General features: G+C 40.9%; 2 protein-coding genes across 6 annotated transcripts in view; both read left to right on the top strand.

Moving 5' to 3' along the window:
- Nucleotides 1–1,971, top strand: part of LOC120554133 (histone deacetylase 4-like) — a 66,061-nt gene extending 64,090 nt beyond the window's left edge. For 4 of the 5 annotated variants that reach the window (XM_039792766.1, XM_039792762.1, XM_039792763.1 and 1 more), the window contains 3 exons: nucleotides 107–191; nucleotides 370–514; nucleotides 1,637–1,971. In XM_039792766.1, the coding sequence (XP_039648700.1) occupies nucleotides 107–191; nucleotides 370–514; nucleotides 1,637–1,679 (273 nt within the window). In that variant the 3' untranslated portion in view covers nucleotides 1,680–1,971. The remainder of the gene's footprint in view (nucleotides 1–106; nucleotides 192–369; nucleotides 515–1,636) is intronic. The other variant, XM_039792765.1, reaches the window with a different exon arrangement.
- Nucleotides 1,972–6,245: 4,274 nt separating this feature from the next.
- On the top strand, nucleotides 6,246–16,360 carry LOC120554132 (ribose-phosphate pyrophosphokinase 2). Its single transcript, XM_039792761.1, has 7 exons — nucleotides 6,246–6,546; nucleotides 9,850–10,033; nucleotides 12,428–12,526; nucleotides 13,423–13,547; nucleotides 13,791–13,964; nucleotides 14,798–14,957; nucleotides 15,127–16,360. Exons 1-7 carry the CDS (start codon nucleotides 6,425–6,427, stop codon nucleotides 15,217–15,219), a joined length of 957 nt encoding a protein of 318 aa, XP_039648695.1. The 5' UTR covers nucleotides 6,246–6,424; the 3' UTR covers nucleotides 15,220–16,360.
- Nucleotides 16,361–17,083: the final 723 nt, after the last annotated feature.

The following is a 17,083-nucleotide window of genomic DNA, read 5'->3' as shown; positions in this document are numbered from 1 at the left end:
TCCAGGTCAACCCCTTGTGGAAAGTATTGTAAACGCAGCCTGTCCCATACTTGTGTTAACGTTTTTTTTTCTGTGTGTGTGTGTTTTTTTTTTTCGGCCCGTGCAGCTGGACCCGCTGCCAAAGGCCACCCTCGAGCAGAGGCCCAACCCCAACGCTGTTCGCTCCCTGGAGAAAGTTTTAGAGACTCACAGTGAGTTCACCCTCTAACACAAACTCACACACACTGATACACACAGACGGACACAATTAGGGAATAAGAAATCTGTAGAAAGAGAACCTTTTTTTTTTTATTTTTGTATAACTAATCTGTGTCATTGTCTGGAAACTTGGTAATACTTATCTAATAACGCACTTTAAATACCAATCAGGCAAGTACTGGTGCTCGGTGCATCGCTACTCACCGCTGCTGGGACTTTCCCTGCTGGAGGCCAAACGAGGAGACTCCGAGGAGGCTGAAGCTGTCAGTGCCATGGCCTCTCTGTCCGTGGCCAACACCAACGCCATGGATCAGAGGTAAAGGATCCCCAAAAAAAATCACTGCTTAGCTCACTGCTGGGAGGCTGATCTTTCTCATGTGGGAGACTGAGAGTTAGCATCTATATATTTATAAGCTCTACCTTTCAATTCTCTAAAAAACCTGTGCGCCTCAATCAGTCACCTACTTCTTGACCTCCTATTGCATGTTGAGGACGTGAGATAAGTGAATAGTCCTCATCAGTTTGGGATTTATTAGTTTATTTAAAGGTCCCATGACATGGTGCTCTTTGGTATGCTTTTATATAGGCCTTAGTGGTCCCCTAATACTGTATCTGAAGTCTCTTTTATATAGACCTTAGTGGTCCCCTAATACTGTATCTGAAGTCTCTTTTATATAGACCTTAGTGGTCCCCTAATACTGTATCTGAAGTCTCTTTTATATAGGCCTTAGTGGTCCCCTAATACTGTATCTGAAGTCTCTTTTATATAGGCCTTAGTGGTCCCCTAATACTGTATCTGAAGTCTCTTTTATATAGGCCTTAGTGGTCCCCTAATACTGTATCTGAAGTCTCTTTCCCGAAATTCAGCCTTGGTGCAGAATTACAGCCACTAGAGCCAGTCCCACAATGAGCTTTCCTTAGGATGTGCCATTTCTGTGTCTGTAGCTATTGAGGAGGAGAGGGGGGGGGGGGCAAGGTGGAGGGTGGGGTGTACACCTATACACCTATCGCCATTTCAAGCCACTGGGGGACCATAGGCAGGCTGGGGGAACTCATATTAATGTTAAAAAAAACCTCATAAAGTGACATTTTCATGCCATGGGACCTTTAACCACTAAAAACACGCAACACAAAGCAACGACATTGGGGCACGACATCATTTTACAAATATTTCTTCTACTTCTGTACCTTACACCCACATTTAGGGAGGCTCTTCTCAAAATCCCAAATAAATTCGTTCCCCAAAAGTGTTTGAAAAGGTGAAGAAGAGGAGAATATGTCCTTGCTCTCCAAAACAGTGGCATGTCGAGTCCCAAGTCCACGAGCGTCAGGAGGTTGTCTGCATGTAAATGGCAGGATGTCCGTTTGCAGGTGGTTGGGAGGAAACGCGACGGGGCGACCTGAGATGTAACGTGTGTTGTTGTGTGTCTCTGTCCAGCAGGCCCGAGGAGGAGCCCATGGAAGAGGAGGAACCGCTGTAACGGAGGGAAACGTGAGGGCGTCACACTGTTAATCATTTTGACCTCTCCGGAGAAGAGTCTCGACTGATCCCTTCTTTTAGTCCCACCTAACCCCACTCACCGCGTCAGTCACCTTGATTGGCAGCCCCCTCGGTCAAAAAACGAGGGAGAGAGTGGGTGGGCTCAGCCTCAAGAGTAGGGAGCCAATCAGGAGACAGAGGACTGAATTGGGTGGGGGGAGGAAAAAAAATTAAACATAACAGCGCTGCTTGGCGGCACTCGCTCAGAGACACTCATTATTGTTTTCTTTCGGCACCCCGGCGCCCGCCACTTTAGCCCACAGCGGCTGTGTGCGTATGTGGAGTTGGGGGAGGGGGCCGTGATCAGGTCTCGTCGTAGAAGAGGTGTGATGAACTGCGGAAACATAACGGTGCTTTTACACAGCTGACCACAAGGACACCAGGGACAGCAGACGCTCCTGGCTGTTTGAACACAGCGCAGGAGGTTTTTTTTCTTTTCTCTTTTTCTCCTCTGTCCCCCCCCCCGACAAAAACAAAGGGCATCGTGGCAACTGAGATCACATTTTACAAGCTGCGTTCACTGTGGACTTTGGTTGGCCGAAGTTTGAGTAGGCTCTTAACAAAGATTTGATAACAAGACTGTGGCCTCGCCGGACCAGCCTGTCGTCGGAGGTTGACGAGTTGAGAGAGGAGTGCCTTGGTGAGGGTCCGCCGGATTTCAGGATTGTTCAGGAAAAAGATTGCCTTAAGATAAGTTTTCTCGCCAAGGAATCGGTGCGAGGGAAGGAGACGGGAGAGTTTCCGGTCCTTTTTTTTTTCTTCTTCGTGGGAGCGAGGATGACAAAAATAAAGCAAACAATCTTTCAGCATGTTTACTTGGAACGTGATGAAGACACCATTTACGTCTCTCACAGCCTCTCTTAAAGAGTTAACTTTACTTTTTGGATGGATCTATTTTTCTGTAAAAAAAAAAAAAAAAAAGGAATAAAAAAAAAAAAAAAAACGCTTTGTAAAGGTAGTTGCCAGCTTCAGTAGAAAAACGGTGCAAACATGGAGACCTTCAAACAAGTAAATCCGATTGAAAACTGTCCCCAAAAAAAGAAGGAAAAAAAAGGTTTAGCCTTTGATGTAGCTTCCCTTTAACTGAAGTCATTGCTTTGGAAACACATAAAGCATGCATACGAGCAGAGAGATCACACATTTTTGCAAGATTTTTGAATGTTATCCAAAAAGAGAAAGCCAAGCAAGGAAAAGCCAAAGCATGAGTTTGCATATACAGTAGTACTTTCACTCCACTTAGCTGGCAAGTCCACAAACATTTCTCGCATCGGTCCTTTCAGATAAGGCTCCCAGTTACCCAGTTCAATGTTTACTAATTTATTCTTCACACATCAAGTGAGCATTTCTTTACGTGTGCCGATCGGCCTCCCGCGTTTTACTACCTTGGTTGCCAGTGTGAGCTAAACATTTAGTCTTGTACATTGAATTGAATATATTTGGAGAGGCAGTCGTCGAGATATTGCCCGTTTGTATCTACGTGTTTGATTTCCACATCAAGTTGTCAATTTACAATATCAAAAATGTGTTTGGTAAGCGTGTCCACTTTTTTGTCTTTTATTGTATAAGATTATTTTTCTAACTTTTTTCATCCATAGATTTTGTTCCGTGTTTTTATCCGTTTTCTGGATAGTTATAGGGCTGCCATTCACATACATTCACTGTTCTTTCTCGTATTTATCAAACATAAGGAGCAACACTTTCTTTCTTTCTTTCTTTCTTTCTTTCTTTCTACGGCGCTCTTGGCCTTTCTGCATTTTCATCAATTGTGTATTTTTAACATGTACTGTTTATAGGAGATTTGTATATGGAAAATGTATAAATGTACTCTAACTAATGACAGCTATGATATTGTGAGCGAAAAAAAAACAGTAGGCTACGGTGTATGATATCACTACATAAACTTTTAGAAAGAGCGGCATATTTAGGCTAACTCCTCATCGACTGCACTGTTTTCAAGTTGCCCTCACGTGGAATATGTGCTACATTCCGCGGCACTGCGATTGACTTCTGAACACCTTCAGAGTAAAACGTTTGATCACTTTGTTGCCTAATTGATACATTTCCCTCTTGTGCATGGGCGATTAATGCACTTACCTTTCGACTGTGACAACACCACACATCCAGAAAGACGTTTGGAGGCCGTCTTATGTAGCTAGCTGAGCTTCTCCTTTGGCGGGTAAAGAAAAGGAGGGGACACAGGGGTGGAGGCAGGGGGTGGGGGGGGTTGGGGGGGATTTTAACTAGTTTTCGAAACATCAGCCGATAATTTAAAAAAATGTCTGTTCTGAGCATGTGTTGCCCTATCATGTTTGACTGTCCGTAACATCAGTGTCTCCTTCTTCCCTTCACCTGATCTGAAACCAGTAGCAGATCACACTACGTTCAAATTACCCCCCGTCAACAGCTCTGTTCCACCCGATTCAACAACTATCATGTTTTTTTTTTTAAGTTGAAATCATTTCATAAACTTGTAAAAAGAATTGAGATTAAGTTGATATTATTACATGCCTAACAAACATTCCACTTGTTACTCTTTTAATTCGGCTTAATTTTTATTTTTTATTTTTATTTTTATTTTTTTTTGTAGAAACTTTAATACTATTTTTTTTGTTGTTATTGCCATCTGCTCGCGCCAACTTTAACTCTTTGCATGGTTTGTGAGTCAGCATGCCTGCTTGTCTATGTAACAAAAATGTATTTGCACAATAGAAGAAGAACACTGGAGGACTTTAAATAAATAAATAAATAAAAACAACCTCCCCTGGCAACTCCCACGAGAGCACCAGGCAAGGACGGTTTTCTTCCTCTCTGGTGTGCAAACAATTCAAAAGACTTTGTCCGAATAACTCCACTGCGGAACATTTGATATTGTTCTTACTGAATATGATTTCCAATAAGTGATTTTAACATGACTCAGCACTTACAACATGTATGGACTTTGTTAAAGAGAAACATGCTCTGCCAAACCTCTGCTACATCCACACCTTTAACAAATAAAAAAAAAGACTCCCAAAGAATGTTCCTCTTTCAAAGGTTTTTGAGCAGGCACTAATATAGTAGAGAAAAGGCAGATATCAGTTGAGAAAGGTTTGGGGGGTAAAAAGGGCATCGTCGTTTGATTGTCACACCCACCTCGGCCAGTTCTATAACCACTGTGGCTCAAGAGCAATTCTTGGTTTACATGTAAATGGTAAAAAAAGTGTTATTTTTGTTGTTGTTTGTCTCTATTGATGAAAAATGTTACCTTTCTTTGGGACCTACGCTTTGGACATTTCATCTCTGACATCTATAAAATATATTTCTGAAAAATACATCAATCTGTAGTTGTGTTATTTTTTTTTTTCAAAAAAAAAAAAAAAGGTCAGGATTGGGGAACTTTTTGTGCTTTTTCAGGAACTTTTCACATCAATAACAAGCCGTCTGGGCAAAATCCATTCACCAGATATCCTCACAATTAACAGATTCTCTTATCACTTGTGAAGACTTTTAAAGTGCGGTATCTCTCCTTAATTCCTGACAGATCTAACTGATGTTGCAAAATCTGATTATCAGACCGACGGATACCTAAGCAGTTTTGGCATCTTTCTGCTTCTGTCACTTCAGTGAAATGATTACTCAAAGTCCATGTTAGCACAATGCATGTATAAATCAGTAGTGCTGGTTGTAGTTACATTCTTGGAATTTTTAGAAAGACAGGGCAGCTGCTTAACCTTTATCTCATCTGAAAAAAAATAAAAAAAACTGCTTGTTTTTTTATAGGACATCTCCAATACAATTCCTCCACTTTCTGGCCTGAACTGGATCTGAAGAACAGTAAACGTGCTGCCTAGCAGCACATGACAGCAATGATGCTAGAAGGTATGTCACCACTGAAATGAAAAAGACATGCTGTAAGAGGGGCTTCAAGTCTCAGCTGACTTTTGCCTGAGTGGAAAATCTAATAACAAACCACAAACCAGACCCAATATCACAAGTGTCCAAAGCATCAGCTATCAGGTGACCTTCTCCTCTCTAAAATGCCAGACAATGATAAAAAAAAGAATTCACATTATTTCCAAAAGCACAAGTTGAAACATTCAAACAAGTTGTTTATGATTATGAAAGACTAAGCAAAAATTAATAATAATAAAAGAAATACAAACAAATTAGTTTTGGATAAGCACTGCAATTGTTCTCCAACAAAATCATTTTTATTTTTAATTAAAAATTATTTAATTACAAGCACATTTTCAAAATAACGTTACAAAGTGCTTTAGAGAAACAGGATGAAAACAGTCAAGTAAAAAACATCTAACATAAAATAATAAAACAGAGCATCATCAGGGAAAATAAGATAAGTTAGTAATAAAAAATAAGTAAAACACCAAGTTAAAAGCACATTTTTAGAATAATAATAGGCATTTGTATGTTTGATAAATAATACAGCAGCGTAATAAGTGTACGTGTGTCTGAAGGCAGCACTACACTGACCAATGAGAGCAGGGCACTTCCCTTCTACTATGCAAATACTGACCTGAAATTCCCTCTCTGCTCGCCACCCCAGTGCTGAACCATTGCAATGCTAAGGCTGCAACGTTAGCACGCTATTTTTCCATTTTCATAACCCTTGAGTGGGTCTACCTGTTGTATTTTTTTTTTTACTCTCCTTTCTTTTCCTTTTTAAGCAAACGGCAGCGGTTTACGGACATGCCTAACATCGTGCTTTTTAGCGGGAGCTCCCACCACGACCTGTCCCAGAAAGTGGCTGATCGACTGGGACTAGAGCTGGGGAAAGTCATAACGAAAAAATTCAGCAATCAGGAGACATGGCGAGTACAATTTTAATGTGTAGACGACGCTTATTATTCTCTTGACTTTTGACATTAGCACGAGATGCACGTTTGTGTTGCTGTAGCGGATAGCTTCTCATGTTGCTCCAGCCTTGGTACCACATGTGGGTAGGTTAGCTTGAAGCTAACAATAGTTTACTATTCAGCTGGAAAGTCTAGCCGCATGTAAACACACCAGGCTAGCAAGCGAGCATATGTGCGTCCTTTATCGGACAGCTTTACCGTTAACTTTAACATTTAATCATAGTAGTTGGGTTTTTAGCTAGCTATTTGTTCAAATAAAGCGGACTGACAGAACCAGAGAAGTTTAGAAATTACGTAAAATATCACGCTAACGTTACGTAGGTTTCCCGTGTGATGGGTGATTAACGTTATGGAGGAGGCACAAAGTACCAGGCCAGATTGTGTACATGTATTGCAAAGTCTTCCCCCAAGTCCCTCGTTTAAGTCTAGCTAAACTTGGTAGAAAAGCCCATATTTATAGGAGTGAGAGTAGCTAGCTTGCTAGCTCTTGTTTAATTACCCCGTTAAAATGTTAACTAGCTAAGCATTTAGAGCACAGTCCGAATGTTACGTGACAAGACACCTGAAAGTCTTCTCCTAGCTAACGTTAAATCAAATAATTTCTAATATAGGATGAATACTGTTACGTGTTGATGTGGTTACAAATGGACACAGGCGACGGTACACCTCTTTAAACGCTGTGGTTTAGGGTTAGGCACAAATGTTGCCCAATTTCTGCCGAAAAGAAGCATAGTAAGCGGGCTCGCTTGCTGTCATTTAACATGGATTTATTTTACATGGCTTACTACAGACAATGACGTGGCTCACTGCAGTTACAAGCATCTGACAAAATTAGCAATAGTAACTTAGACAGAGGTATTAAATGTCAAATATTGTCTCTAAACTAAGTTGCAGTTATTTAAGAATAAAGATATGTATAGGTAGCTCTCATTACTGCCTGTTTTGCAAGGGAAGCTAAGTCACATGCAGTTAGTTTAGGCTCATTTTCAAAGCAGCCAAGCTAACCATTAGTTGAATTACTGACTGCACGCTAGCAGTTAGCCTCGTTTAATATAAGCATAGTCAATTATTATACTTAATAATTGTACTGCCTGGCCGTGAGCAGTCATTTATAACCGCATGTAGCTTGTTTTTTAAACCTCTGCAGGACGAACTTTCTAGCGAATGGCTTGTTTGCTCAACTTTCTTGACCTGATCTCATCACAACGCCGTTTATCCGAGGCTGCAGCTATTTGAATGTGTTTGTGCTGTTCTAACTATCTCATCTAAGTGCATGTTATGCTCTTTGATTGAGTAATAGGAAACCATGCACTGCATTAGTGGTGTTTTTCTTCTTCTGATCCAGTTTAATTCCTGCTGTGGTCACTCACTGATGCACTCAGTGTATTGCAATGCACTCTGGATAAAATCATCAGCATCCACCAAACAGCGTGTTTGTTTTGTAATCTTTCATTTGCATGAAACTGCAGAGTGCTTTCCAGCTTTTTTTTTTATCCCCTCCCTGCTGGTAATGTTTCCACCCACAACTCCAAAAATCCAGGGAAAACTCTGATTATCCGTGCTCAGGGTTCTCTCTAGGGAACGCAGCTGTTTGGGCGACATGCAAAACAAAGATTATTTTCTCATCCTCGCAGACTAACAGAGAGGTGAGAACGATACGCTAATGACGGCTCTTCTCACAGCTCCGACCCGGGTTTTGCCAGGTGATTCTCAGAGGTCAAGGGACCCACGCAGAGGGAGTGCATTCCTTGGAAGGACGTGCTGTTCGTTTGCACAGGGAGAAATGTCCAAATAAAGATTCTGTTGACACTGTTGTTTGCTCGGGTCCTCTTTGTATATAAACTGATAAATGCAGTACATTCAGGAAGATTTAGAATATCAAAAAAAAAAAAAAGAGCCCACATTGGTGATGTATGTATTGAAGACATCCCTTTTTTTTTTGTTTTCTGTTTTGTTCCCACGTTGTGTCACCTTGACTGCTGTTAATTTAAGCCTCTGCGGCAAGAAAATGTTTTTCTCAAGGTGGCTGTTCATCCTGAATGCTTCAACATACAGTTTGAACATTTAATGCTTTTTTTTTTTTCAGGTCTAGAATAGAATATTGGCTTATCTTAGGGCTAGTTATTGAACCGTAATACTTTCTTTGCACTGACCAAAATGTGTCCGTGGCACAGAGAAAGTTGCTATTGACTTGTGATCCGATTGGTACTCTTGTTTAGGGTTTCTTTGAAGAAATGGACTCCGATTTAGAGAGTAATCTTTTTAGGATTTGAATGTCTTGTGCGGCAACTTAAACATTTTACTAAATGGTGTTATTGGTACCAGAACTGAAGATGGCCCTATAGCTGATGTTTTTAGATGGAGCTTAAACGGCGGACGATCATTTAGTTTATTGACTGGAAAGAAATTGCTTGCTTAACACTTGCTTATCAAGTTTTAGGAGGATTTGCTGCCTTTGTGGCTAATGTGATCAGTATGGGGTTTTGGACTGGTGGTCGGAGATGTCCCCTTGGACTCTGGGAAAACTGTCATTGACGCTTTTTCACTTTTATTAATGGATTGAGTGAATAATTCGATAGATTCATAGATGAGGAAAATCATCTTTTTAAATCGAGGCATTCCCGGTTATGTCCAAATTATCAACTAATTAGCCCCATTGTTACCTTTTGGTTGCGAGTATGGCTTTAGTAGGCGGTGAGTTTAAACAATGTGAGTGGCAGCTTTATCTGCAGAGGTTTACTACCTTTTGTAAGGGCTGGCCTCTTTTTGAAAAAAAAAAAAAAAAGAAAAAACGGGCCTTGTGACTGCACACACTCTCACTCTTCACAACTGTACACATCACATGACCAGGGCCTGGTCATTCCCCCCCCACCCACCACAGAGGAATGCTTTCACACACGTGCTGCCTGCTTCAGTGTCTGTTGCAGCGCAGTTTAAGTTCTTTTTTTTCATTTTTTCTTTTTTTCTCTCTCTTTTTCTTCAAACATCCTCAGATGAGGAGAGGGACTCGGCCCAAACTTGTTTCTTAACCTTCAAGGCAGATGTGTCATACATAACTTTACTGTGGGTCAACACTTAGAACTCATAGGTATCTCATTGGCTCTTATACTAAACGGAATGATAACCTGGAAAGGCTTTATTACAACATCTTAATACTGCTGTCTAGAGATGGTTTAATGGTGGCCAACAACTTGTCATTGCTTGTTGTTAGTACAACCCCTAAAGCTGACGCGTTTCCCTCTTTTGTCGCTCAAACAGCGTGGAGATCGGGGAAAGCGTGCGCGGCGAGGACGTGTACATCGTGCAGAGCGGCTGCGGCGAAATCAACGACAACCTGATGGAGCTGCTCATCATGATTAACGCCTGCAAGATTGCCTCCTCGTCCCGTGTGACCGCAGTCATCCCCTGCTTCCCCTACGCCCGGCAGGACAAAAAGGACAAGGTAGACACACACACACACACACACACACACCATAACTCCGACACAAATCGTATCGTTAAATGTTTCATTCCTATGATACGAGAATACTACAAAAGACTTGCTTACCCACTTCAACCTTTTTTTTTCTTTTTTTTTTTTTATTGGATCAGAATGATGAGTATATGCATGCATGGGTAACACTTTACTTAAACCTCCCCTATCTTAGCATTTATGAACCTCTAATAAATTATTCATAACACTATAATTTACTCCCCACTGAGTAAAACATAGTTGTAAAAATATCAAATGTCTTCATTGAAGGTATAATTGCTGACAGATACTGTACTTTAATAAACAATTCAATTTAAATTGTATGTATAGTGTCAAATCATAACCAAAGTTATCTCAGGGCACTTTACAGGTAGAGTAGGTCTAGACCACGCTCTATAATTTACAACGACTTTAAGAGGCAGACTCTGGCTCTTGGTGGTGCTCATAAGTTTATGAACCCATGCTAAAGAGGAATAAAAAAAATCATCTTTTGGAAATTGATCTTAATAAAAAAGAAAAAAAAAAAGGAAGGGGAAAATCCGAACTTTAAGGACACCAATTTTCTTTGTGAATGAATAACGTATCGTAAATTATTAAATGTTCTTCCTTAACATAGTATAACGTAAGTATACACACCCCTATGTTAAATTCCCATAGAGGCAGGCAGATTTTTATTTTTAAAGGCCAGTTATTTCATGGATCCAGGATACTATGCATCCTGATAAAGTTCCCTTGGCCTTTGGAATTAAAATAGCCCCACATCATCACATACCCTTCACCATACCTAGAGATTGGCATGGGGTGCTTTCCATAAAATCATCTTTCAATGCAAATCAAACCAGCTATTAGGCTAGCCGACATAAAACCATGCCAATCTCTAGGTATGGTGAAGGCTATGTGATGATGTGGGGCTATTTTTAATTCCAAAGGCCAAGGGAACTTTATCAGGATGCATAGTATCCTGGATCCATGAAATAACTGGCCTTTAAAAATCTGCCTGACTCTATGGGAATTTCACATAGGGGTGTACTGACTTCTGCCCCCTGTATTTTAAGGAAGAACATTTATTTATTTACGATACTTTATTCATTCGCAAAGAAAATTGGTGTCCTTAAAGGTTTTTTTCTTTATTTTTTTTATTATTTATTTTTTAGTCAACTTTAGCATGGGTTCATAAACTTAAGAGCACCACTGTATACAGAAATAGGATTCATAATAATTATGGTAGTTGGTATGATGAACAGTGGCAATTCTAGTGAAGTTAATAGAACTAAGACTAGTAATGATAGTAGCAACACTGAAAAAATGTCCTTCCTATAAATGATAGTTAGTATCCCCTCTGTAGCCATACAGATTGAAATGTTACCTAATGTTGCGGTGGTGTATTAATGGGGAAAACTCGCACGTACACAATGTTTTTTGCTCCGGCGCTCCGATTTGCCATTTTAGCCGCGTTCTGCTCGGAAGATCTAAGAAGAATTGACCCATCAGGCATTCCAGCCGATCCGAGAAACTGCTTCACGCAACCTGCTCGTCTTGTAAATTATTATCACGAGTTGCCTCGGTTGTTTGTGTAACTACAAAAGCACATCAGGTCCGTATGACGCAACAAGAGAGCTCCACTAGTCGGCCCCTCCCCCTGCAGACAAGCCTACTCACGTGAGGGTGGGACATGTGAGGGTGGACCTTATCCACATGTTGCCTTGAGGGGCTACAGGAGAAGTGTTCAGGCTTCCTGCAGGACTGTTATTTTATTATTCACATTTCATTCTCCTGTCATTATTGTTTAGTCATTTTTAAATAAAAAAAAGGGGGAATTTCTTATCACTGATGCTTCAGGCTCAGTTCATCGGGTTGCAGTAAGAGTCTAGTCAGCCTGAATCTCCAAACGGCTTTTTCTCTGAGGCACTCTCACGATCACAAGCTCAGCCCCCATCAGAGGGTAGTCAAGTGTTTTGTCAACAAGCCCTGAAGCCCGTCGCCTGACGTGTACATCTACGTCGCGTTGGCTTTCTTTGAGTGAACGAGCCTGTGATTAGTATTTTTTTATTTTTTATTTTTTAAGGCTGCAATGGAAAGGTCACCGGTAAAGTCATGACAAAGCGTCTTTCAGTAAGACAAAGCTCACAGCATTGTGCTTGAAAAAAAAAAAAAAGGCTTACGAGGCTGTCCCGTAAGACTTAAGATAACTGGGAGTTGAAAAATCAAGTTTGAATTCCACATAAAATTTTATTTTGACAAGAAGAAAAGGGCAAAAAAAAAAAAAAAAAAAAGAAGAGGATAAACCTTCCAGTATTTTTAAAGTTCCAATATTTCTTTCCTACTTACTTACCTCAAGCGAATGTGTCTTGATGCTTGTCCCAGAGCCGAGCACCCATATCAGCCAAGCTGGTGGCGAACATGTTGTCCGTGGCCGGCGCCGACCACATCATCACGATGGACCTCCACGCCTCACAGATCCAGGTCAGTGCACGGCTTCGCAGTGTGTCTTCACGTCTGCAGTTCATTGAGAGCTTGTGTAACAAACTGCTGCTAGCTTTCGTTTCAATCAATGGCCCTGAAGAACGTCAGTTTGTGTGAATTATTTTGCGTTGTCCCGCCTTCACCGACCTAAATGGAGGTTTAAGAGCCCGTTGGAAGTGCTAGCTTAGCTTAGCGATGCTTCAGCAGAGGCGGTGGAGACAGAATAGTGGGTATGAACGAGTGGAAAGGAGGAGAACGTAAATTTGCCCCAAACACTCGCACTGATTGACATTATTAACTGCTAGCACTTCAGTAATGGTAGTCCTTGTAGTAGAATTAGTAGTTCTACTACTACTCTCACTTGGCTCTCTGTGTCTTTACAAATTTCAACTCCGTACGGTCCACACTGATGTCCGGTGATGTATTATTTTATGACATGGCCTCGTGGTTCAGGGGCGGACTATCCCAGGAAACGGCATAGGTATTTAACATCTCTTGGGGCCTAGAGGAAGAAAACTAGCCTCTGTTGTAATGACCAGTACAGACGGGGGGGGGGGGTTAGTTTCTTAAAGCTTGTGTTGTCTTCCACAGTTTAGTTTTTGCTTTTTCCAACGTTTTTTAAATTGTAAAATTTTTCTTCTACACATTTTCAGCGCTTATTTCTACGTCCCATATTTTCTGATATAAAACAAACCTTGAAAACGGGTCAATTTGACCCAAAGTCAACACAAGGGTTAAAACGAGGGAAGGCGGTATAATGTTTTCATATTATTGAAAGTGGATTTGTGACACACGCGGTGTGTATTCCTGGACTGACTGTTTTTTAAACCTAAAAATGTGTTGTTGTTTTTTTGTTTTTTTTATAAGGAGCTTCACGCCGTTGTCTTTCTTCACAGGGCTTTTTTGACATCGCCGTGGACAACCTTTACGCAGAGCCCGCTGTCCTGCAGTGGATCAGAGAAAATATTCCAGAGTGGAAAAACTGTATCATCGTGTCCCCAGATGCCGGCGGAGCGAAGCGGTAAGATGCAGTGAGATTTTTAGGGACACAATGATGTCACTGTGAGTCGTTGGACTCTGAGCTCCTCAACAGTGGTGTTCATATTCGGAGATGCCCGCAAAAACCTTGTTAACGTGCGGAAGTTTCTTCCGATCACTGCTTGGTTTATACCATTTTTGAAGGCGAGCTCCAGGTCATTGCCGCCATTGTTTGACGAGCAGTTCAAGGCATCTAACGGGCCTCTCTTCCTGTTCCTCTGTCCAGCGTGACGTCCATCGCGGACCGTCTGAACGTGGACTTCGCGCTCATCCACAAAGAGCGGAAGAAGGCCAACGAAGTGGACCGCATGGTGCTGGTGGGCGACGTCAAGGACCGCGTGGCCATCATGGTGGACGACATGGCCGACACCTGTGGCACCATCTGCCACGCCGCCGACAAGTCAGTGTCCTTTCAACCTTTTTTCTTTATTTTTTTTTTCTTCATTTTGTCTGTGACGTGTGATGGCCGTGGCTGGGCTTTAGGCCGGTTACACACTGGCTGCGTGGCGTTTCTGTTGCGTGTCAGCTGCAGGGCTTTCTCTATGTCTTTACACACCAGAAACGTGTCTGACGCAGCGCTGCTGCTGCTAGCCTTGTCTGGACAAATGTATGTTTCCCATTGATAAAATGAAATACCATGTTAAACATAAACATACTGATCTGATTACAGCAAAGACAATGTCGGCAGTATCGACGGCAAAATAGGCTCCAGAATATTTCATTCTGTATTGACAATACAATACAATATTAGAAAATCATCAATTTTTTTTTTTTTTTTTATTCTGTTTATCCATCTGCATTTATATCAAAACCTAGAGACTTTCAAACATCAACATGAGCCCGCCGCATGGTTTTATTTCAGTTAGCCTAATAGCTGGTTTGATTTGCATTGAGAGATGATTTTATGGAAAGTACCCCATGCCAATCTCTAGGTATGGTGAAGGCTATGTGATGATGTGGGGCTATTTTAATTCCAAAGGCCAAGGGAACTTTATCAGGATGCATAGTATCCTGGATCCATGAAATAACTGGCCTTTAAAAATAAACATCTGCCTGCCTCTATGGGAATTTAACATAGGGGTGTACTTACTTCTGCCCCCTGTATTTTAAGGAAGAACATTTTATTTATTTAGCCTGAGTTCATAAACTTATGAGCACCACTGTACATAAAGTAGAATAAATTCAGCATTTTCTCTTTAATACATTTCAAACTGCTTTAATTTCTCCTTTTAGGCTGATTGATGCGGGCGCAGTAAAGGTTTACGCCATCCTCACACACGGCATCTTCTCGGGCCCCGCCATCTCTCGCATTAACAGCGCCCCGTTCGAGGCCGTAGTGGTGACCAACACCATCCCACAGGAAGAGAAGATGAAGGCGTGCCCCAAAATACAGGTACACCCACACCCAAAGTTACACAGGCTTCTGCCCCTGAATATGTGCCACGTAACACTTGTTGGCCAGAGGACTGGATTAGGCATTCAATAGATGTAATGCACAGAATGAAAAGGTGAAATATTTAGGAACAAGGTTTTATTTTCCTCCCCGTTTTGACTTGTTCCAGGTCATCGACATCTCCATGATCCTGGCGGAGGCGATCAGGAGAACCCACAACGGCGAGTCAGTGTCCTACCTCTTCAGCCACGTACCCTTGTAAAGAATGAGAGAGGGTGGCCCCCGGCCTTCTCCCTGACACCCCCTCACCCCCTTGGGCCACTTGGCTGGCACTTGGTTGCCACATATCCTCCAGAATAGGCTCGAAAAGAGGCCTTATGGTTTTTGGCCAACCTCAGTATGACTGTTTCAAATGTCATGGCCACACATTGTTTGACATTTTCACCCAGGAGACAGAGCGACATTTCACTTCCTTCTCTGAAGACCAAGTTTGTATTTATGGATATGTTTATTTTTTTTTTTTATTTCTTTATTTTTATTTTCAGTTTGAGTCTAGCTGACCTTGATCACCCGAGGCCTGGCTTTCATTTTAACCAAAGGCTCCATTATGTAACTGTGTATTATTTGTACCTCATATTGAACTCGCGTTAAACGAAGCATTCCACTATGTCATGTGATGAGAAATAATTTTGGCCCATTCGGCTTCATAAAATCATAAAAATAGTTAAGAATGTGGTATAGTGTTTTGCTTTAACAGCTGCTAAAAGTATTAAAATAAAAATAGCCTAACCCTTAAATGCTTGATTGTAAAAGTTTCTGCTTAGTGCCATCATCAGGCCACAGTTTAAAATCTGCAGCGCCAGTGGAAGTGTGTTGATCTGACCACAGACACAAACAGGAGTCAAATGAAAGATACACACTTAATTTACTCACTTTTAGTTTTGTTTTTCTTTATTAGTGAGCCGCGTGAATGTGCCACCATTTCTCCCACCATAAGCTGCTGTCACCCATCGGTGGCTCATCTGTATGACAAGCTTGTCCTTTAATAATTGTGCTTAAAAGGAAAAAAAAATGTACTGACAAGGTCTGTTGGGGATTTAAAGGTGTATATTACGAGGTTTCGTTGGGTGTTTTACCCGTGTTCCAAAAGGTCATGAAATCAAGTTGAGCCCTAAGCTTGTTATAGTGTTATGATTTCTACCGTAATTTGTCTTAAAAAATAGTGAAATTGTCATCACAGCTGTAACGGGTCACTTATGTATTGAATGAGGCAGGTTTCACTGTTTGCCTGTAGGTGAATTAAAAATGTTTTTTGGTGGAAAAGTGTGATTTAACTCTTTTTTTTGTTATGTTAACCCTTGAGAGCTGTTTCTTTGACAATAAAGCTTTGACAATGGCTTACAGATGCTTCTGTGTTTTCCTGTTTTTAATACATTTAACAGGGACATTACACCAATTTAGTCGGGGGGGATTTGTGGGAAACTGATTTAAATTGTTAGATCGCAGCAGTAGAAACTTGAGATACCCTTGACTAAAATGATGCCTACTACACTTCCCATAATGCAACTCCATAACGTCCATCTATAGTGAATGCCCAACAAGTTTGATTAGAAATGTGATTAATAAAATGGTATCATTTTTAACTCCTTTTTGAGGGCTTTAAGGCTTTGACTTATCACGTGGTAATGAGTTTGATCCTGAGGGTTAACCAAAGAAAATCCCAGAACATTTTAGGAAGTGGACTATGTAAAGATTATTTTTTTTTTTATCATTTGAAACCCTAAGAACTGTTGAAATGATTTGTTTGGATCAATTGCAGTGTACTTTTTTTTTTTTTTTTTTTTTCTTTTTTTATAAATAAAGTACTGTACTTAAAAATGTTCAGGTATTGTACTGTAAGTATTTCCATTTTCTGCTGCTTTACACATTTTCCACTATATTTATCTGACAGGATTTTTACTTAAAAAAATGTTTAATACCTATTTGAGGCTCAAAAAGGGTAAAACTAGGGTTTGAATGCAGGATTCTTACTTGCAATAGAGTATTTATACATGAATTGCTATCTGAATACTTAACTCCTCTAATGAATTTTCAGTAATTTGATAAACGGCTCAATTGTGGATGCA

Source organism: Perca fluviatilis, chromosome 24 (assembly GCF_010015445.1).
Source record: "Perca fluviatilis chromosome 24, GENO_Pfluv_1.0, whole genome shotgun sequence".
NCBI classification, from domain to species: Eukaryota; Metazoa; Chordata; class Actinopteri; order Perciformes; family Percidae; genus Perca; species Perca fluviatilis.
This window is presented reverse-complemented; position numbering and strand designations above follow the sequence as displayed.